The sequence below is a fragment of the Lepidochelys kempii genome, chromosome 1 (assembly GCF_965140265.1).
Source record: "Lepidochelys kempii isolate rLepKem1 chromosome 1, rLepKem1.hap2, whole genome shotgun sequence".
Classification (NCBI taxonomy): domain Eukaryota; kingdom Metazoa; phylum Chordata; order Testudines; family Cheloniidae; genus Lepidochelys; species Lepidochelys kempii.
The window spans coordinates 15664850-15688352 of record NC_133256.1 but is presented as its reverse complement, the minus strand read 5'-3'; the positions used below and the strand labels follow the sequence as shown (position 1 = coordinate 15688352).

The window sequence follows — 23503 nt, the reverse complement described above, 5'->3', positions numbered from 1 at the left end:
GTGCTCACTTTATATTATTATTTTTGATTACAAATATTTTATACTTTATACTATTTATATTATTTTATTACAAATATATTATTTGTGTATTATATATACATTCTTATATTATAGACATACGGATATTATATATACATATACATTATTTTTATTACAAATATTTTATACTTTGTACTGTTTATATTATTATTTTTATTACAAATATTTGCACTGTAAAAAGAGATAAGAATTGCAATCTACAAGTCAAAGCATGAAGGGGTATATGAACGTTCAGCATATCTGGCACGTAAATAGCATGGAACACTGAGTACAACAGTGCCATACGAATGCCTGTTCTCACTCTCAGGTGACATTGTAAATAAGAAGCAGGCAGCATTATCTCCCGTAAATGTAAACAAAAACTTGTTTGTCTTAGCGATTGGCTGAACAAGAAGTAGGACTGAATGGACTAGTAGGCTCTAAAGTTTTACGTTGTTTTGTTTTTGAGTGCAGTTATGTAAAAAAAATAATTCTACATTTCTAAGTTGTACTTTCATGATAAAGAGATTGCACTACAGGACTTGTCTGAGGTGAACTGACAAATACTATTTCTTTAGTTTATTTTTTTTACAGTGTAAATATTTGTAATCAAAAATAATAATATAAAGTGAGCACTTTGTATTCTGTGTTGTAGTTGAAATCAATATATTTGAAAATGTAGAAAAACATCCAAAAATATTTATAATAAATTTAAATTGGTATTCTATTATTGTTTAACCGCGGGATTAAAACTCCAATTAATCACAATTCATTTTTTTAATCAAGTTAATTTGTTTTCAGTTAATTGCTTGAGTTAACTGTGATTAATTGACAGCCCTAGTTTCGGGTAAACCTTGTTATGCTTCCCGTAATTTACACTGGCATTATCTGCTGCATAGGCTGACAGCTTCTGCAAACTGAGGTCAAAAGCCACATGTTTCTGTGACAAAGGCTTGCACAGTTTCCTGACTATCACTGTTAAATCCAGGAGAAAGTTTGAATCCCTTTTTCAAAACTGAAATACGTTAAGACTAAAGAAAAACACTTTGCTGCTCCCTTATTTAAAGAATCAGTGGTCAAATAGAAATATAGATCATTACTCTTAATATAGTCTAAATGCTTCTGAATTGAATATGGGGCTAAAATGTTCTTGCTCAATGCTTTTTGCCTCGCTTTTTCCACAAGTCAAGTCTTCAGCCACAGACGAGTCATGGTAAATAGTTTTATTAAATTTTACGCTACTGTTGATGCTTCGTTACGAAAGGTGACGCATAACAGCATGGACCACTTTGCAAAGTTCAGCAGCAGTCACATTATCGGCATGAGGTGACACGCTTGCTTTGAAGAAGTTCTGCATATTAGCAGAAGTAGCTGCACTGCATGCGTTCTGTTTGTACTTTTCAGAAGAAATGTGTTGATTCAAGTCTCCTTTTCGATGATTGCTGACAGCTACATCACTCCTATACAGGCTGCAAGATGCGCGATGCTCTCCGTTCCTGCTTTCAGCAATGAACTCATATTCTTTCGGCCATTCGGGATTAAAAGACGTCTTGCGTTTCAGCGCGGTGACTATAAAAAAACTCAGAGACGATGTTGACTTTATTGATTACAGCTGAGAACTGCTTGTGAATCAGAGTTTGAGGGAACAAGCTATCTGTACGGGCAGTGGTGTAGTCACCCTGATCATGGAGATTATTAATTTTCCACCAGGGACCAGGATTTTTTAAAAGACTCAGAGAATTCCCATGGTTCAGATAGACTGCCATGTGTTCCCCTACTATGGTGATGGGACAGGCACAGTATAAGAACCCAAAGAGCCCAATACCAAAAGGCCCAGCAGGGTACAGTAAAGAAGCTTCTTTTTGACTCTTAAATGCAAAATACTGGCTTCAGTGAAGTTCACACCTGCTTCCCCTAACCCTGAATCTGACCCTCTGCTCTAAGTGAAGGAGCAGATGTTAGCAAACCTAGAATCCCACAGTCCTTTGGTTATGTTGCTACTTGCTACACCCTTTTCTGCAACGAAGTAGCTACATGTGGGACCCACCGAGGTGATCGTAACACGAGCCAGACATTCCAGCTGCTTTTGAATGGCCGCAGTGATATGCATTTAAGGTAAGCGGGTTATTCTGAGATACAGCCATATGCTGCTTCCACCCCTGCCCCTGGTGCCACACAAGTGCTGATAGCAGATGCAGCAGTTCTGCTCGAAAGGGTTTTCTCCCACCGTTTTCAGACAAGCCCCCAGGGCACCGTTAGAGAGAGACTGTTTCATTCCTGGCTGCTTATCCAGACTAGAAGTTGGCTGCAAACCATATACGATTCTCCTCTGTTTGGAGCATGAGCATCACCGATGTATTCGATAAACACAAGGCAGTGACGCGACCATGATGGAGTCACATGTTCTGCTTGGGAGAGTCAAGTGTGGCAGGCTCTGGAGTCTGGGTTTAAGAGCCTTTTAAGCACACCGTCTCTCACAGTTCTGTTCACACCCTTTACTGGTGCACCACCAGGGACAGACACACAGACATGAGTTACTGGTGCACTGCCAGGGAACACACATGAGTTCCTGCTAGAGCCCGAGGTTACTTTTAATATCAGGCCCTCCATTCTAACAGCCTGTCAACCTCCCCCTCAGCCACCAGGCCCCGGTCCTTGGCCTTGATGCACAAAGTTACCTTTCCAATCCATTCAGTTCCAATCCTGTACTTCGGCCCTGCCCTCTCGATCTCTCTCTGACATCCCCCCTCGTTGTCTTCCCTTCATCTTAAATTTAACCTGATCAAAAAAATGGAACTCCTTCCTGCACTCGCTGTTGAAATATCACCATCTTCCCTATCCGCCACTCAGACCATTAACTTGTGAGTCCTCTTTGATTCTTCCCTCTCCCGTGCCACCACATCCAGCTGTGTTTTCCTCTCTGCTGTTTCTAAAATCTGACCTTTTTCATCCTGTGCACCCTGCATAAACTCTGGTCCCTCCTCATAATCTCAAAACGTTGACTACTGTAACCTCCTTTTTGCTGGCTTCCTGATGCCTGACAGGGGACAGCACAGAGGCCAGTTTGGCCCCCTTCCTGCAGCGTCTAACCAGCTGTTAGCCCCGTCAACGTATCGGCTGGCTGCCTGGTGTGCAGCGTCTAGCAGCCAAGGAGAGGAGAGGGCAGCTGCTGCAGCTGGCCCAGCTGCGCCGACTGAACAGCAGAACGCCATGGGCCCTCCCCGGCCACGCCGCAGAGGCACCGCCCCCACTGGCGTCCTCCTCCAGAGACAGATTTCCATCAGACAAAGCCATGTCTGGTTTTAATCACTAGCAGAGAGGGACAAAACTAGGACAGTCCCGTTTTAAACCAGACGAATGGCCTCCCTACTCAGGAACCAGGGCAAACTTCATTGGTGCATTGCAATTAGGGAGCATTCAGGGGTTAGAGTAAGGGAATAGGCCTCAGAAAACATGTTTTCTAGTCCCACCTCTGCCACTGTCTTGCTGTGTGACCTCAGGCAAGTCGCTTAACCTTTCCGTGCCTCAATTTTGCCACCTGTAAAGCAGAGTCATTGAAGTGGGCCTACATTTGTAAAGTGCTTTGAGATCCTCAAGGGAAAGGTGCTATATAAGTGCATGCTCTATTTATGTTATATACTCTTTCAAATGAGACTTGAAATGAAGGTTTCAGCCACATACATGCCTTAAAATCTCACAGCACATTTTGCATAAGCAGGAGCATCTTAACAGCAGACTCCTAGCTACATTTCGTCTTGGATAATGTTATTCTGCCTCTCTGAGGGCTCATATGGAAGTGGTAATTCTTCACATTTCAACTCAGCTTCCTCTTCATTCTTAGAAGCATAGGAGTTGTTGTAATGGATCAGGCCAGTGGGTCCATCTAGTCCTGTATCTCATCTCCCACAATGGCCAGTACCCACTGCTTCAGAGGAAGAAACCCTGCTGAAGGAGATTACAGGATAACCTGCCCCGAGGGAAGTTTACTTCTAATCCCCAACATCTAATTGTTTATACTATGATGTACGAGGGTAACTCTGGATATTTCTGTTGTCCATATAAATGCTTAAACAAACCCCTTTCCAAATCCTCCTAAGCTCTTGCCCTTATGGTACTTTGTGGTAGTGAGTTCCACAGGCTAATTGCATATTACATGGAAAAGTATTTTCTTTTATCAGTTTTGAACTGGCTACCTCTCAATTTCCTTGAATGTTTCCTTGCTCTTGGGAGCATCAATTTAACTGATCTACCTTCTCTAGCCCACTCATTATTTTATATATTTTCTTCATGTCCCCTTTTATTCATCTCCGCCTTCCATGTTTAAACTATTTATATACTAGTACAGAGACTTCCACTTAATTCATTCACCAGTTCATTTGATCCTCCATTAAATTTGATCCAAATCATTTTATAAAAATAAAACAACTTCCACCCGTTATCTGATCACTGTAGGCAGGTACTATATTACTGAGCAATGTAACTAATGCCTTGAGGAAGCAGCTATCTAATTAATATGGATGGGGACACAGCTCTGCATGAGAAGAGATAGTCAGAGCTGAAAGAAGATCAACATGAGAAGAGACAATAGCTAGAAGCTGTTAGGGAGTGTCATAATCATACAGCTAAGGGTAGCCTAGAATTCCTCCTTACCTGTATGGGGTTAAGAAGCTCAAATAACCTGGTTGGCACCTGCCCAAAAGGACCAATGAGGAAAGAAGATACTTTCAAATCGGGGGTTGGGGGGAGGCTTTGTTTGTGTGTTCTCTGGGGAAGCAGAGAAGCATCAGGTCAGAAAACTCCTTCTCCTAAAATCATCCTAAAATGAGTCTCAATATTGCAAAAAGAGGAAGTAAATAAGGCAGGGCACGTTAGATTACCTTTTCTTTTCAACTTGTGAATTTTCCCTGTGCTAAGAGGGAGGTTTATCCCTGGTTTTTGTAATTTTAAAGTTGTGCCGAGAGGGGAATCCTCTGTGTTTTGAATCTGCTTACCCTGTGAAGTTACCTTCCATCCTGATTTTACAGAGGTGCTTCTTTTACTTTTTTTTTCTTTATAATAAAGTTCTGTTTTTTAAGAATCTGGTTTACCTATTTGGTTGGTAGATTATTCTCAAGCCTCCCCAGGAAAGGGGATGAAGGGGCTTGGGGAGATATTTTAGGGAACAGAAACTCCAAGTTGTCCTTTTCCTGAACCTTTGTCCAACTCACTTGGTGGTGGCAGCAGTACCCATCCAAGGACAAGGAAGGATTTGTGCCTTGGGGAAGTTTTAACGTAAGCTGGTAGAAATAAGCTTCAGGGGTCTTTCATGCAGGTCCCCACATCTGTACCCTAGAGTTCAGAGTGGGGAGGGAACCCTGACAGGGAGACAGTGTGATTGACCATATAAGCACTGCCGCATGTTATGCCCCTGGGGTCCCAGGGTCAGATGGATAATAAGAGTAACCACGTATTTTAGTCAGTAGGAATGCAGCTGATTGAATGAGAAGGAAGACAGTATGAAGCAGCAAGCTCTCAGGCAAAGTGTGACAACATTAGCTCTTATCCAGCATTGACAGTACATCCGGAGTTATCCCCAATGCTGGACGTTCAAGTGTTTTCAAAGCATGACCACATCTTTATATCCATTGGTTTGTGGACACCACCCTATCCATGCAATTGCGTGGAGCCCATGCCCTTCTATTCATAACTGTGAAGACCACCTCCTCTCCCACTAGCCATTGAATAACCCCCTTGTGGCAACCACAGCAGTTGCTAGCATGGAAAAGCAACAGCAGAAAAGTACCGATGCATTCTCATCTTCTTTCAATGCATCTAGAAATGAAGAAGAGCCAGCTCTCTACTGACCATGGCTTGGGAATTACTACCCATCACCCTTCAGTGGCCTCTCTCAGAGGCTTCAAATTAGCCATCCAAAATGGAAGCACCCAAAATCACTGATCAGTCACTTTTGAAAATCTTGGCCTTGATCTTTTATGGTTGTGAAAATAACCTTCAAACTATGAGCCATGTATCACCACTATTATGATCATAGAATATCAGGGTTGGAAGGGGTCATCAGGAGGTCATCTAGTCTAACCCCCTGCTCAAAGCAGGACCAATCCCCAATTTTTGCCCCAGATTCCTAAATGGCCCCCTCAAGGATTGAACTCACAACGCTGGGTTTAGCAGGCCAATGCTCAGACCACTGAGCTATCCCTCCCCCACGTTTGCCTGAGTCTACAGGCAGCCTGAAACAAGAGTTCCAAAAGCTGCCAACTCATTCATCTCTAAGCCCACTGAATCGAATGAGTATTTAAATGTTAATATTAACTATTACATTGACCATGCCAGGGGAGATTATAATCTGAAGACTGCCCATTCTCATGAGTGAGAAGCTTGGGAGAGACCACCACGTATATTTTTCCAAATCTGAACCCATAATTACTCCTGGGGAAAATCTGCACCAAAATATTAAAAATTCTGTGCACAATATTTTAAAATTCTGCATATTTATTTGTCAAAATAACACAATATAATCACTCCAGTTTCAATTATATGGGTAATTTTTTTTTAAATACCTGTCAACAAGTATGTCAACAATACAGACCCCAAGAAAAAAGATTCCCCCAGGAGCAGAAAATTAAAAAAAAACCCTATGACAACCCTGTTCCAGTTGCGGGGTACTGGAGAGGGCTGCACGGAGCCCCCCAGAGCCCAAACACTTGCACCTCCCTCCCCTCAAAGTCCAGCCATAGGGCACCCCTGCCCGAGACACCTGCACCCCATCCTTCCCAGAGCCTTTACTCCCCACCACTTCTTTACTGTCCTGCCGGGGGAAACAGTGCAGTGCGGCCCTGCCCTTCCTCACCCTTTGCCAGAGCCAGGTCTCCCATGCCTTCTCCCATCCCCTGGCAGATGAGGATCAAGCCAGGCAGCCAGAGCATGCAGAGTTTCCATCCCCACCAGGCTGGGCACGCCGCTCACTGTGAGCTGGAGAGATGGGCTCTGCAGAGTACAGCAGTCCCTAATGGCAGCCAGCAACTTTGCAGTCCCAGACCTCTTATCAGCAATTGAACCAGGCAGGGTGTAGCACCCAGATGAGCCTTTCTGACGCCAACGGTACAAACAAGAATGTGCAATAATTACCTGACTGTGCTCCAGAAATGCAAAGAGCCACTGGAGCTTTGTCATCAAGGGCTGAGAATTGCTTTCGGTTAAATTCAGCACTGAGTGCCTAAAGCTTTAAAAGCAAATCAAAAACACAGAGAAAATTAGCCATTGGGGAAACCCAGTTTCTGTAACAGACAAACTCACAGCACTATTGATAGAGGAGAGGGAAAGGAAACCTACTCAGAGGCCATGAAAAGAGCCTGAATGATGCTGTTCATGTAGCAGGTGTTCCCCAGGTTAATTAACCCAATCTTCCCTGTGTCAGATTTGGAAGCTAGACGCGGGTAGAAATAGGCCAGCTCATTCTTCTGGGAGGTCCAAGCATTTTGTCCCAATAAATGTTTAATTCGGTCTTCATTTGGAATTGGAAGAGCCTTAGAAACAACCAGAGATCTTTGTCAAAATCAATTTTACTTCCTATGATGTAATAAAGAATCACTGAGAGGTACCGGTGAACCTCATCGGCAAAGCTTCAGTGGGAAATTCAAGTCACTGGAAACTCATAGGGGGCAGTATCGACTCCCCACTATGACTTGCTTAAGCATAGTATAATTTATTCTATTTTATTTGGATTAGAGCGGTGGCTAGAAGCAACACTTGTGATCAGGACCCCACAGTGCAAGGCACTGCACAGACACATAGTAAGAGATGGTCCCTCCCCCAAAGACAGGGCCAAGCTTTTCAAATAAGATCCAGATTCAGAATCTGAAGCATCCCCTTCCCCGCAGAGTGAGGAGAGCTCAGATATGATTCAGGCCCATCTCTAATGATGACAAGGTCGATCTGTATTGAACAGCAAACTAAAGATAGTTTATATGCGGTTCAGAGGACGAGATTAGAACTGCATGCCTTACTTTGACTGCTTCCATGACCGGCTCATAGAGATCTGGAAATCCTGAAAACCGGAAGAACATAGAGTGGATCAGCTCGGCCAGCTGTTCCAGGCAGCTTGTTGCTGAGTTGGAGTCTTCCTTGTTCAGAGAGGCCACCAGTCTGGGAATGTGGGGAAGAAGCTAAAAAAGCAAAGTAAATTCACTGACATAAGGCTCAGACTAGTTATGCATCTACTACACCCCGCACAGCACCCTGGATTAAGATATCTGTGTGAAATTTCACCCCTTCCAGAGGGCCAGCACACAAGACCTGTGCATCACTTAAATCCCACTTCGGGCTTGACCTTGAATCTATTGAAGTCAACAGCAAAGCCCCCTGGTCTTCAGTGGTGCAGGATCAGGGTCTTAACCCTTATTTTGAGGGCTTAAGTGTGTTACCTAGGCCCTGTGTTAGCTCTTTGCGCAAGAGTGAATTTCACGCTATTAGTCTGTACGATCTGTTCATACACACTTACTAGGGAATGGAATGTTGTGTGCGGGAATGGAGCACTAAGTAGCTTAACCTTAAACTATGAGCTACATATATTGCTAACTGAACCTATCTTGACTAATCTGTGATTTGTATCATTTTATTGCAATCTCTATAAACTACACTACAGTTGTTATGGCCGGATGGGTGGGAAGAGATGTCCAAATAGCCAAATTGATTATTTTGTTTTAAATCCACTCTTTATAGAGGAAATTAAAGCCACTCTTATGTTACAGACTCCAAACCCAAAAGAATTGTACACAAGTGCCCCCTGCTGGGTCGGTAGCAGAACGGAACTAATATATCGTTCCAAAAGGTATAAATGTGCTAGACCCTGGTTTTAAAATTCCCATGCAAATTCATGCAACATGTCTCACTAATTTGTTTCCTGTGATTTCACCTCATCTGTCCTGAATTACTGGTTTTGAATGAAATGATCTCTAACGCTGCCTCTGCCTTGGAAACCAGGTGCATGCTTCTTTCATTTCAAGCTTGAAACTTTTTTGCTAATCTGTGGCGATTTCATTAATTGAGAAAAATGGGAAATGTTGTTGGGGAGGGAACCAAACACCTTTTTGCAATCAATAGTTTCCTAAGCTCTGGTATGAACATTTCTCAGACCTCATCGAAAGACATACATGCCAATATAAACAGATAGGAAGCCAGACATTTTTGCCTCCTATATTTGTCAAGCAAAAGAAGGGAAATCAAGGCCAGGAGGAGTTGTCAGGGAGAAGGTAGGAACCGCCTTCCAGTCTTCATCCCTGGTCTCCTGCTGTAGCATGTTTGCTTGGTCCCTTGCAATCAACTCCTTCTTAGGCTCAGAGCACCCCAAATACACCAGCTCTGGTTCCCCTAGTGCCACCATCAATCTGCTGTAGAGATGGATGCAAAAAGTTCTGCGGAGCAGCTGAGGAAGGACTGGGGACAGATTTGTGGCAAGCCATGAAAATAATCTTGAGAACCTCTGGCCATGGAAGACGATTCTCTAGTGCAGTGGTCACCAACCGGTCGATCGCAATCGACTGGTCGATCCTAGAGGATCTCCTAGCTGATCGCAATCTCTGGCGGCACAGTGAGGCTGCCGCTAAGACAGGCTCCCTGCCTGCCTCGGTCCCACGCCGCTCCCGGAAGTGGCCAGCACAGCCCCGCAGCCCCGGGGGAGGGAGGGTGGGCAGAGGTCGCCCTCTGCGCGCTGCTCCTGCCTGCAAGCACCGCCCCCGCAGCTCCCATTGGCCAGGAACAGGGAGCAGTGGCCAATGGGAGCTGCAGGGGTGGTGCTTGCAGAGAGGGGCAGTGCGCTGAGCCATGTGCCACCCCCCCCCGCTCCCCTGGGGGCATGTTGGCCCCTTCTCCCCTCCCGCACCCTGAACCCCCTCCTGCACCCCAAGCAGCAGCCCGATCCCCCTCCCAGAACCAGCACCACCACCCCCTCCTGCACTCCAACCCCCTAGCCCAGCCCAGAGTCCCCTCCTGCACCCAAACTCCCTCCCAGAGCTTGCACCCCCTTCTGCACCCCAACCCTCTGCCCCAGGCTCAGCCCAGAGCCCCCTCCCACACTGCGAACCCCTCTGCCCCAGCCCAGAGCCTGCACCCCCTCCCGAACCCCAGCCCACTATCCCAGCCCAGTGAAAGTGAGTGAGGGTTGGGGAGAGCGAGTGATGGAGGGTGGGGGACAGAGTGAGCAGGGCGGGGCTTTGGGGAAGGGGTGGGGTAGATCCTGGGTTGGCCTTAAATTCAAAAACTGATCATGGGCATAAAAAGGTTGGAGACCACTGCTCTAGTGTCTTTGCTTCCAGGCTCTTTTTTAGCTACCTTAGCTATTACATTCATCGTACTGAACTGAGGTATGATACGTTCCGTATGACACACTTGTTTAAGTCTGGATTTAGCCTTACCAAGTGGAATGCTTCATGCGAGTGCTGGAAACTCAGCAGCATGTACAGCAGAACGGACAGCGCTCCCTCCCTCACAATGGGGTACAGCAACTTGGAAAAGACCTGTGGAGGGAAAAGCACAGAAAGGCAAGGTGCACACACTACCAAGGCACCACATTAAACATGGTGGCCTCACGTCTTATTAAGATTAGTGGAAACACCTCTGCATGACTCAGGAAGCTCTCTGATCTGCTCTTTTAAGACAAGTAGGGTGAGGCTTGGTTGGTGCATGGATGGGGAGAGTGCCATGGAATACAACTTCAGACTGTACAGCGTCTAATAACAGCAGAGATAGAGGGATGTTCTGGAGGCGCAGGTCAGAAAGATTAGGGATAATTCCAGTTTGGGATGATGAAGGACCATAACCCAGACTCCTTGGGCTAGTTGAGGCTGAGAGACAATCCCCGCCCTGAAGAGCTTACATTCTAAACAGACACGATATGTACGTGCCACCCCAGCATTGCAAGCCTAATCCCAGCTAATCCTGGTGTGGAGGAGAGTTGCGGGAGGACGACTGGAGTCTTGGAGAGTGGGCCCACCCTGCATGCACCCTGCAGGGACAGCTCCTGTCTTACAGAGCCAGGCTGGCTCCCTACGACCAGGTGCATGATGGGATCGCAGAGCCACTCAGGTTCGGCCTGGCCAACCCTCCAAACTAACAGGAGGGAGGCAGGGCCAAATTTGAGTGAGTGGTATTGCGACCAGACACCAACTTCTGGCTGGGCCAGACCTGTGTGATGCTGTGACCCTGAGCACCTGGCCACAGTGTCTGGAGAGGAGAGTGGGGCTCAACCCCATGAGACAGAAGCCATCGCGGTCAGCTGAGTGCAGGGCAGTCTCGCTGTCCAAACCCCACCCCTCACCCCACAGCCTCCCCTGTGTACTGGGCCAGAAGTGTACGTTTGCCTAGGCCAGTGCCCTGTGACGGGTTAATCCAGCCCTGGACATGGCAACCGTCCTGCGACCCAATGGTGGGTCAGGACCCACTGTCTGGGAAATAATGTCAGGGAATCTGTGGCAGAGCCACGAACACAAGGCTCTTGGACCAGCAGAAGTCAATATTAGGGGAGTGATGAAAACAGAGACAAGGCCCCGGAGGGAGACTGGAGAGTTTTAAAAATCAAGACATCCGTCCTGACGTGGAGACCTCTCTGCATTGAGCCGGTGGGGGGCAGCAGCATGGGTAGCCGAGCCGAGTGCCGGGGAGACCGTGAGGGGAGACGAAGGCACAAATGGTGACTGCAGCACAGCTGGACTAAAAGGGATCCCATTAACGTCTCGCCAGCTCCCTGGGCACAGTAATTAAGAGCTGCTCCAAGAGGAAACAGCTTCTGTTCCCTGCACCCTCCAGATTCCTACTGCTGGACTGGAGCAATTCTTGAAGTCAAGTTCAAGTGTATTTATGGCAGAAGCAGCCTTGCCAGCACACCCGACTTAGTCCCAAGTGCTGCGATTCTAGATGCGTCGGCTGACGGCGGCTGGGTGAGATGAGACAGAGGCTGCTCTCTCCGCTCAGTGGCAGCAAAGCAAGGCACACAGAGCAGCGGGGTGTGACCGGTCTCTTTATCCTCCTCTCCACGAGACAGATGCTGAATCCCGCATCCCCAAGCTTCAGCAACCCCAGAGGCCAGGGAGTGCCCTGGCTTCCTTTCCTGGCTGCCCCGCCAGCCCTGAAGCGGTGGCTGGTGCTGAGCCAACACATCTCCAGAGCACCCTGTCTCTCTCCAGTACCAGACAGGGAATGGCTCACTTGGCAGGCAGGTGAAGCGGGGAAGGAGGGAAGGAGGAGCATGTACTGGCCCTGGGCATGGCAGGGAAAGACATCTTCAATGCTGAAGATGAGGGAGAGGAGAGAGGTACAAGGCAAGAGAAAGGGAAGGTCTGGGTGGCGGGGCTTCCTGTCATCAGGACCTAGACTGGATAGGCTTAGTGGGAAGGGATACTCCTGAGACAAGAATCCCCTGTTCCTGGGATTGCCATGTGGGAGGCTCCGCAAAACTAGATTTGATGGACAGGTCAGGGCAGGGGCACAGAAAGCTCTTCGAGAGGTTTTCATACTGTGGTGAGGAGTCTCTCGCAAAAAGAGAACATAATGAGCCTGTGGTTACAGCACATGCGTGAGAGTGAGGAGATCCACCTTCTACTCCTGGCTCTGCCATGGACTCGAAGCTTGAACCCTGGCAAGTCATCGGACCTTTCTGGGCCAGGAATTTCCCTCTCTGTAAGGGGAGGATAACAGCTTCCCAGCTCACAGGAGTGTTTGGAGGCTCACCACTCCACAAGGTGCTGGTGCTGCTACTCAGGATGCCAAACATAACTGTTTCGCTTGCACATTGCCCTGCCCCCCGTGGCCAGTTGCGTGCACCTGCTGGGTCTCTCCACCCACCATGACCGTGAGCTCTTTGGGGCAGAGACTCCCTGTTGCACACATGTAGTGTGCCTCGCCCAGTCCCTCATCAGGGCTGGAAGTGCTGCCACAAGGCCAAGATGAGTTGAGCTCCTCAGATGGGAGGCGCTAAACAAGTGTAAAGCCATGTTACCGTTTCTAAATTAGTCTTCACTTTCTTTGCCATGACGTTTCCAACATCTTCAGCCCCTCAGACAAATCACTGGAAGCTGTGCGTTGAAAGCAGAGGGCTAGCAACCATATCCTCCTCTTTCAAGATCGGCATCTCACAAGGTAACGGGCAAAAAATGCCAACACTCCCGAAGCTAATCTATAACCCATCGCTACCATAATCCCAGCAGCTAAATGCATCACAAGCTGTCATAAATATAAAGGGAAGAGTAAACACCTTTAAATCCCTCCTGGCCAGAGGAAAAATCCTTTCACCTGTAAAGAGTTAAGAAGCAAAGATAACCTCGCTCGCACCTGACCAAAATGACCAATGAGGAGACAAGAGACTTTCAAAATGGAGCAGGAGGGGGTGGGGGGGTACAAAGGGTTCCCTCTGTCTGTGTTGTTTTTTGCTGGGACCAGAGCAGGAATGCAGGTTAGAACTCCTGTAAAGAGTTAATAAGCAATCTAGTTAGATATGCGTTAGATTCTGTTTTGTTTAAATGGCTGATAAAATCAGTTGTGCTGAATGGAATGTATATTCCTGGTTCTGTGTCTTTTTGTAACTTAAGGTTTTGCCTAGAGGGATTCTCTATGTTTTGAATCTGATTACCCTGTAAGGTATTTACCATCCTGATTTTACAGAGGTGATTCTTTTACTTTTTCTTTAATTAAAATTCTTCTTTTAAGAACCTGATTGCTTTTTCATTGTTCTTAAGATCCAAGGGTTTGGGTCTGTGTTCACCTATGCAAATTGGTGAGGATTTTTATCAAGCCTTCCCCAGGAAAGGGGGTGTAGGGATTGGGGGGATTTTGGGGAGAAAGACGTTTCCAAGGGGGCTCTTTCCCTGTTATTTTTGTTAGACGCTTGGTGGTGGCAGCAGTAAGGTCCAGGGACAAAAGGTAAAATAGTTTGTACCTTGGGGAAGTTTTAACCTAAACTGGTAAAAATAATCTCAGGGGGGTTTTCATGCAGGTCCCCACATCTGTACCCTAGAGTTCAGAGTGGGGAAGGAAGCTTCACACAAGCCAATTTTAAATGGCTGTCAGGTCAGTTTCTAATGGATTGACATTGGAAGGAAAGAACAAAAGCAGCAGCAGGAGAAATAATATGCCCCTGCCACTCTCAGTTTGGTTCATTCAAGAAGTATTTGCAGTTAACAATAACACTTTACACTTTAAAAGTGCCTTCCATGGCTGATTCTCCAAGGTAGGTAAGTATTGTCCCTGTGACGTTGCACTCCATATGTTTATGGAAATATGCTTATGAGAGTGTGAATATGATGTAACTGGAGTATGCTTTATGCAAAGGTCTCTTGTAAAGTATCATTACAAAGCTTATAATCTACTGAGTATGGTCATCCTATTTGTATGTATGTATCATTCTTGTATCCTAAAACTAGAAATATGAAGTATTACTCTGAAGTCCTATTGTAATTATGCAAAGTGTGGGCCATTAATGGTGGCTCAGAATCTTGATGGCTCCCATCAACTAGGACAATTGGTTGTAAATGGCTCTGTTTACTTGCAAAACTTCCTGGGTACGTGCTGGCCAGCCTTGGAAGAATGGAGACTAGGGGTTTCACAGGACATATGACCATGTCAAATAATACTGGAATCCATCTTAAACCTGGTGATTTTGCATTTAGAAGGAGGGGTGGGAACCCAGAAAGAAATAAACGATTCCCGCCTTGTCCCAAAGCTATAAAAGGGGGTGGAACATACCCAGTCATGTGGACCCCTGCTTTTCATGTAAACTACCTGCTGGAACTAACAAGGTCTGTACTGGGGAAAGGATTGGGCCCAGACAAGGAAGGAGTCTAGTCTGTGAAAGAAACTTATTGGAACATCTCTGAGGGTGAGATTTACTTGTACTCAGTTTCTTAATGTATTAGGCTTAGACTTGCGTGTTTTCTTTTATTTTGCGTGGTAACTCGCTTTGTTCTGTCTGTTATTACTTGAAACAACTTAAATTCTACTTTTTATACTTAATAAACTCACTTTTGTTTATTAATTAATCCAGAGTAAGTGATTAATAGCTGGGGGAGCAAACAGCTGTGCATATCTCTCCATCAGTATTATAGAGGGCGAACAATTTATAAGTTTACCATGTATACGCTTTATACAGAGTAAAACAGATTTATTTGGGATTTGCATCCCATTGGAAGCTGGGTGTCTGGGTGCTGAAGACAGGAGTACTTACTAAGACATTTTCAGTTAAGTCTGCAGCTTTGAGGATGTGGTTCAGACCCTGGGTCTGTATTTGCATCAGGCTAGCATGTCTGGCTCAACAAGACAGGGTTCTGAAGTCCCAAGCTGGCAGGGAAAAGGGAGTTACAAAGGTAGTCTCAGCACATCAGGTGACAGTTCCAAGGGGGTCTCTGTGACCAAGCCCGTCACAGTCCCCCATCATACAAATGGGGAGACTGAGGCAGAGAGATGCAGGGGTAATATTTTATAAAGTGGCCATTGATTTTGGGTACCCAGCTTGAGACACCCAGGGCCTGATTTTCATACTGCGCTGGGCATCCACCACAACAGTTAACATCAATAGCAAATACGGATGCTTGGCACTTCTGAAAATCAGGTCTTAAGTGTCTCAAGTTGGGCCCCTCAACAATGAGGTATCCAAAATCCATAGTCACTTTAGAGGTGGCTGTAATTGTCTTGTCTGAGGAAACACGTTGAGCCAATGAGAATCAGACAATGAGCTTCTGACTCGCAGTCTCCTGCTCTAATTACTAGGCAGCTCTGCCTCCCAGTTCTATAGATCCATTGTATATGGAGGGAAGAACTGCTAGCTAGAAAGCCTTACAAGGCAGACTCCAGTCTACCAGTTCTGTAGATAGTAAGATAAGGTGGGTGCAAACTCCAGTGGGTACAAGCCACTAGCACAGCTCCAATGCACCAAATATCCAATTCTACGATGAGCCCTTTAATCACCTGGTTGCAGAACTAATGTCAATATAGGTCTCAGTCAAATTTGATCAAAAGGCAGGACAGAGAAGCTCCAGTACTAAAGGGGAAGGAGAGACTCTGACTGCAGCCATGTCTGAAGGGCACACTGACCTTTTCAATTTTCAAAAGAGTGACTTCAATCAAGATGCTGAACTTTTTCACTGCAGCCAAACCCTTCAGTAGAGCGATGATCCATTTGTCTATGTTCTTCCCTAGGGGCCAAGAGACCCAGTCAATCATCCTACAATGGAAAACAAATATGTGGAATAATGACTTAAAATATGCATTATAAAATCCATGATGTCTCGGACAACCCCGTCCCCTCCAAAATCCTATCCAGGAGCTTGGGACAACCCAAGAAGAAACTGCCCCAAATAAATCATCCCATGTTTTACACCAAGACCAGTGACTGCTGGATTAGGATTTTGGTAATTCAGTCAGCACTACATAGCTGGTAAGAAGGCCTGATCCAAAACCTATTAAAGTGGATGGGGAGTCTTTACAGTGGTGATCGTATAGAATCATAGAACCGCAGGGTGAGAAAGGATCATCTAGTTTAATCTTCTGTCAAGATGCAGGATTCGTTGTGTCTAAACCATCCAGACAGATGGCTCTCCAGCCTCCTTTTGAAAACCTCCAATGAAGGAGCGTCCACAACCTCCCTAGGCGTCTGTTCCACTGTCCTACTGTTCTTACAGTAAGGACATTTTTCCTGTGCTGGGTTTCAATGAGTTTAGGATCAGCTTACAGTTGGGCTTGGCGGAATTTCATTATTTTTTATTATAACGTCGACAGATAATATTGATGTTTTTCTTGAAGCATTTTTTTCTATTTTTATCTATTTCATTTTGTATAGTTGCAGAAAATTATGTGCGGCACAGACTAATTATTTAATGACAGTATCTGTTGAGATTCAAAATGTTGAAGCTTTACAATTGTTAGTATTAAAACATCAATGGTCAATATCACGTGTCGAAGTATACAGTACAAATATCGTTAAATCAAACTAATAAATTCTCAGGAAGCATTTTTCTTGCTTTGCCTATTTGTAAATTTAGATTATTATTAATGGAAATATTTTATCATCATTTGTGTGTGTTCGTGAAACCATCTCGGGTTCAATGAGCTTTCATCCAATCACAGGCAGGTTTCCGATGGAACCCTGCATAGGTTCCTGGCAGGTGATGGGGAGTCCAGGTTTCCAGGTTTCACAGCTCTGGGACAGCCCCACCATGGCAGAGTTTCCTGGCTTCCTGCCATGGAGCTGAGAAGCACAGAAGCCCCAGCTCTAACTGGGCTCTGTCCCCATAGTCACAACCTGGAGCCAAAAAAACCCTGAGAGACCCCACTTGAGCAGCGGTGAAAGGGAGCAGAATCATGTAAATTTCAGTCAGTGGCCACAGGTCCCACAGGAACACATTTTGTCTCAGAACACCATGTGTCTGTGGTTCTGAAATGAAATTTTTTGAAATTTCCCGCCAACCAGAAATTCTAAGTTTCAGCCAGCTCTACATAGAACTCCACCTAGCTCTTAGGCCTGGTCTACAATACGAGTTTAGGTTGAATTTAGCAGCATTACCTCCATTTAACCCTGCACCCGTACACATGACGAAGCCTTTTTTTCGACTTAAAGGGCTCTTAAAATTGATTTCTTTACTCCTCCCCCAACGAGGGGATTAGCGCTGAAATCGGCCTTGTCGGGTCGAATTTGGGGTACTGTGGATGCAATTCGACAGTATTGATCTCCAGGAGCTATCCCAGAGTGCTCAGTTGTGACCCCTCTGGACAGCGTTCTCAACTCAGATGCACTGGCCAGGTAGACAGGAAAAGGCCAGTGAACTTTTGAATCTCATTTCCTGTTTGGCCAGCATGGCGAGCTCACCTGCACAGGTCACCATGCAGAGCCCATCAGCACAGGAAACCATGCAGTCCCAGAATTGCCGAAGAGCTCCACCATGGACCAAATGGGAGGTAGGGGATCTGATAGCTGTATAGGGAGACGAATCCGTGCTGGCAGAACTCCGTTCGAAAAGACAAAATGCCAAAATATTTGAAAAAATCTCCAGTGGCATGAAGGGGACAGAGGTTATAACAGGGACCCGCAGCAGTGCTGCGTGAAAATTAAGGAGCTCAGGCAAGCCTACCAAAAAAACAGAGGCAAACAGACGCTCCAGTTCAGAGCCCCAGACATGCCACTTCTATGATGAGCTGCATGCCATTCTAGGGGGTGCAGCCACCACTACCCGAACCCTGTGCTTTGAGTCCGTCCAAGGAGTTGGAGGCAACATGGAAGTGGGTTTTGGGGTGAGCGAGATGATGATGAGGAGGAGGTTGTAGATAGCTCACAGCAAGGAAGCAGAGAAACCAGTTTCCCCAACAGCCAGGATCTGTTTATCACCCTGGACCTGGAGCCAGTACCCCCCGAACCCACCCAAGGTGGGCTCCCGGACCCTGAAGGCGGAGAAGGGACCTCTGATAAGTGTACCTTTGTAAATATTATACATGGTTTAAAAGCAAGCGTGTTTAATGATTAATTTGCTCTGGCATTCGCGGCCAGTACAGCTACTGGAAAAGTCTGTTAACGTGTCTGGGAATGGAGTGGAAATCCTCAAGGGACATCTCCATAAAGCTCTTCTGGATGTACTCCCAAAGCCTTTGCAAAAGGTTTCTGGGGAGGGCAGCCTTATTCCATCCTCCATAGTAGGACACTTTACCACGCCAGGCCAGTAGCACATAGTTAGGAATCATTGCAGAACAAAGCATTGCAGTGTATGGTCCCAGTGTTTGCTGGCATTCAAACAACATCCATTCTTTATCTCTCTGTGTTACCCTCAGGAGAGTGATATCATTCATTGTCACTTGATTGAAATAGGGTGGTTTTAGTAAGCGGACATTCAGAGGTGCCCGTTCCTGATGGGCTGTTTGCCTGTGGCTAAACAGAAATCTTCCCTGCTGTTAGCCACGCGGTGGTGGGAGGGGTGAAGCCATCATCCCAGAGAATTGGTTGTGTGCATGTGTGTGTGTGTGGGGGGGCTAGTTGGGTTTCTGCTGCACGTTAACCGGAAATCACAGCCCCTCCTTTTAAATTGCCAACCCATTTTAAATGGCCAACGCAATGGCTACTTCGTATGGGAAATGAGGGCGCTGCTGTTTGAAGCCATTCCCACATGTTGTGAAAGTTAAAGAAGCCAAAAGACTGTGGCTTACCATGGCTGCCTGCAAGCCGAATTCTGTTGCCCGGCCCTGCGTGAGTGATCTCTCACACCAAACCGGCATATCCTCAGTAAGAGGCAAAATGCGACCTTGTAATGAAAGCACATGTGCTATGTAATGTTAACAGTAAGGTTTACCGTGAAAGAGTGTACCCATTGTTCTATAAAATGTGTCTTTTTAAATACTACTCTCCCTTTTTTTCCTTCCGCAAATGTTTCAACGCTCCCACTATCATCTCCTTCCCAGAGGCTAGTGAAGATTAGAAGGCGAAAAAAAAGCACTCGCGATGAAATGTTCTCTGACCTCATGCTGTCCTCCCACGCTGACAGAGCACAGCAAAATATGTGGAAGCAGACAATCTCAGAGTGCAGGAAAACACAATATGACCGTGAGGAGAGGTGGTGGGCTGAAGATGGTAGGTGGCATCAGCTTGCTGCAAGAAGGCAGGAGTCAATGCTCAAGCTGCTGGAGGATCAAATTCATATGCTCCAGCGTATGGTTGAGCCGCAGGAAAGGCAGCAGGACCACAGACCACCGCTACAGCCCTTGTGTAACCAACCGCCTCCTCCCCAAGTTCCATAGCCTCCTCACCCAGACGCCCAAGAACGCGGTGGGGGGGGCCTCCAGCCACCCAGCCACTCCGCCCCAGAGGATTGCCCAAGCAACAGAAGGCTGGCATTCAATAAGTTTTAAAGTGCTATGTGGCCTTGTTCTTCCCTCCTTCACCACCCCACCTGGTGCTTCCCTCCTCCACCATCCCTACCGGGCTACCTTGGCAGTTATCCCCCTATTTGTGTGATGAATAAATAAAGAATGCATGAATGTGAAGCAACAATGACTTTATTGCCTCTGCAAGCGGTGATCAAAGGGAGGTGGGGAGGGTGGTTAGCTTACAGGGAAGTAGAGTGAACCAAGGGGCGGGGGGTTTCATCAAGGAGAAACAAACAGAATTTTCACACAGTAGCCTGGCCAGTCATGAAACTGGTTTTCAAAGCTTCTCTGGTGCGTACCACGCCCTCCTGTGCTCTTCTAACCGCCCTGGTGTCTGGCTGCGCGTAACCAGCGGCCAGGCGATTTGCCTCAACCTCCCGACCTGCCATAAATGTCTCCCCCTTACTCTCACAGATATTATGGAGCGCATAGCAAGCAGTAATAACAATGGGAATATTCGTTTCGCTGAGGTCTAAATGACTCAGTAAACTGCACCAGCGCGCCTTTAAATGTCCAAATGCACATTCTACCACCATTCTGCACTTGTTCAGCCTGTAGTTGAACAGCTCCTGACTACTGTCCAGGCTGCCTGTGTACGGCTTCATGAGCCCTAGCGTTAAGGGGTAGGCTGGGTCCCCAAGGATAATATAAGCATTTCGACAGGTTTCAGAGTAACAGCCGTGTTAGTATGTGAGCTGTAGGTCATGAAAGCTTATGCTCAAATAAACTGGTTAGTCTCTAAGGTGCCACAAGTCCTCCTTTTCTATAAGCATTTCAACATCCCCAAAGGTTATTTTCTGGTCTGGAAAGTAAGTCCCTTACTGCAGCTGTTGAAACAGACCAGAGTTCCTGAAGATGTGAGCGTCATGTACCTTTCCCAGCTATCCCACGTTGATGTTGGTGAAACGTCCCTTGTGATCCACCAGTGCTTGCAGCACTATCGAAAAGTACCCCTTGCGGTTTATGTACTCGCTGGCTTGATGTCTTGGTGCCAAGACAGGGATATGGGTTCCGTCTATGGCCCCACCACAGTTAGGGAATCCCATTGCAGCAAAGCCATCCACTATGACCTGCACATTTCCCAGAGTCACTACCTTTGATATCAGCAGCTCAGTAATTGCGTTGGCTACTTGCATCACAGCGGCCCCCATGGTAGATTTGCCCACTCCAAATTGATTCCCAACTGACCGGTAGCTGTCTGGCGTTGCAAGCTTCCACAGGGCTATCGCCACTCGCTTCTCAACTGTGAGGGCTGCTCTCATCTTGGTATTCATGCGCTTCAGGGCAGGGGAAAGCAAATCACAAAGTTCCATTGAAGTGCCCTTACACATGCGAAAGTTTCGCAGCCACTGGGAATCATCCCAGACCTGCAACACGATGCGGTCCCACCAGTCTGTGCTTGTTTCCTGGGCCCAGAATCAGTGTTCCACGCCATGAACCTGCCCAACTGACACCATGATGGGCACATTGCAGGGGCCCGTACTTTATGAGAAGTCTATGTCCATGTCCTCATCACTCTCGTCACCACGCTGCAGTCGCCGCCTCCTCGCCTGGTTTCACTTTTCTTGCAGGTTGTAGTGCTGCATATCCTGCTGGATAACGCGCACAGTGTTTATAGAGTTCATAACAGCCACGGTGATCTGAGTGGGCTCCATGTTCCCAGTGCTATGGCGTCTGCGCTGAAAAAAAGGCACAAAACGATTGTCTGCCGTTGCTCTGACGGAGGGAGGGGCGACTGACGACATGGCTTACAGGGTTGGCTTACAGGGAATTAAAATCAACAAAGGGGGTGGCTTTGCACCAAGGAGAAACGGAACAGCCCCCTCAAGGATAGAGCTCAAAACCCTGGGTTTAGCAGGCCGTTGATTTCACGGAGGGAGGGAGGGAGGGGGGAGAAAATGAATACAAAACAAATCTGGTCTATTTCTTGTTTTGATCCACTTCATCTATCTTTATACATCTTGCTGGCAGCAGATGGTGAAGTACGACTGCTAGCCATCGTCATCTCCTGGGTGCTCAGCAGAAGACGGTGCAGTATGACTGCCGGCAGGACTGAATCTCCATGAGACGAAACTTAAAAAGGGAAATGATCTGGCTGAGTCACTCCCATGTCTGCCCAGGTGCCCCTGACTGACCTCACCGAGGTCGGCTAAAAGAGCACCCAGGAGTACGGCGATGATGGCTACCAGTCATACTGCACCATATGCTGCCAAAAGGCAATGAGCTGCTGCTGTGTAGCAATGCAGTACCGTGTCTGCCAGCACCCAGGAGACATACGGTGACGGTGAGCTGAGCAGGCTCCATGCTTGCCATGGTATGGCGTCTGCATGGGTAACCCAGGAAAAAAGGAACGAAACGATTTGTCTGCCGTTGCTTTCACGGAGGGAGGGAGGGAGGGAAGGGGGGCCTGACGATATGTACCCAGAACCACTCGCGACAATGTTTTTGCCCCATCAGGCATTGGAATTTCTACCCAGAATTCAAATGGGTGGCGGAGACTGTGTGAACTGTGGGATAGCTACCCACAGTGCAACGCTCTGGAAGTCAACGGTTGCCTCGGTACTGTGGACACACTCCGCCGACTACATGCACTTAGAGCATTTGTGTGGGGACACACACAACTGACTGTATAAAAACGCTTTCTATAAAACCGACTTCTATAAATTTGACCTAATTTCGTAGTATAGACATACCCTTAGACAGCACTTTTCATCAGTAGATCTCAAAGCACTTTACAGAGGAAGTCAGTATCGTGAACCACATTTTACAGATGGAATAAATATAATGCCACTGAAAGGCAGCCACAAAGAAACACTTATGTGGACAGAGATAGAAATGATCCACTGAACTGCATTGTATAACCAGAGGAACAAAAGTCCTTACAGGTAATGAAGATCCAAGGACAATTTTTGTAAGAGGCATTTCTCTCCAATGTCCTTGGCCAAAATATACCATTCCTCACTCCAACTTTGCTATTGTACTGTGTGCTGATTATCCCCTAGCTACAACCTTCCCACCCCAGAGGTGGCTGCCTTCACCCATCACGGAAAGATTTTGCTATGTATGTAGTTTCTAGAGCATTCTGAGATGAAAGGGGCTGTATACACATGTAAACTATTACTATATTTGCTATGTGTTGAGCTAGATGGTTCCATGCACAAAAATAAAAACCCTCTATGTGACTTTCAAAGTAATTCCATTTCGAAGAAAGAATGATGTTAATGAAGCTCTCTGGAGTGCCATCAATTTATAAACAGTCCACCAAAACTTCCGCTGGCTCCTAAGTGAGCCTAATGACATTTCACAAGCTCTGCTTAATGCTTCGGTAACAATGAGTAATCATTCATCGTAACAGAGGATTTTAAAGGAAAGAGGCAATTGATTTTGCGACGGCTATTTTTGGAAGCAGATGCTCTTAGTGGAATTATCGATTAGAGTCCACAGCGGCATCTGGGATTAGCTCCCCATGAAAAGAAAGAAAAGACCATGGTGATTGGAAACGGCACTGAAATACAGACGCGCTTTGACTTGGATCACTTTAGATTTTATGAAAACAAACCCCACCCCAGCAAGTCAAAGATAATTTTGTGCTGGTGGA

The 23503-nt window shown here is 46.5% G+C and overlaps 1 protein-coding gene across 1 annotated transcript in view; it reads right to left on the bottom strand.

Moving 5' to 3' along the window:
• Nucleotides 1-23503, bottom strand: part of USP35 (ubiquitin specific peptidase 35) — a 67959-nt gene that overhangs the window by 12446 nt on the left and 32010 nt on the right. Inside the window, exons 4-8 of the mRNA XM_073335655.1 lie at nucleotides 16093-16222; nucleotides 10428-10529; nucleotides 8022-8180; nucleotides 7348-7541; nucleotides 7144-7237 (exon numbers count right to left, since the gene is read on the bottom strand). Coding sequence (XP_073191756.1) covers nucleotides 7144-7237; nucleotides 7348-7541; nucleotides 8022-8180; nucleotides 10428-10529; nucleotides 16093-16222 — 679 coding nt within the window. The remainder of the gene's footprint in view (nucleotides 1-7143; nucleotides 7238-7347; nucleotides 7542-8021; nucleotides 8181-10427; nucleotides 10530-16092; nucleotides 16223-23503) is intronic.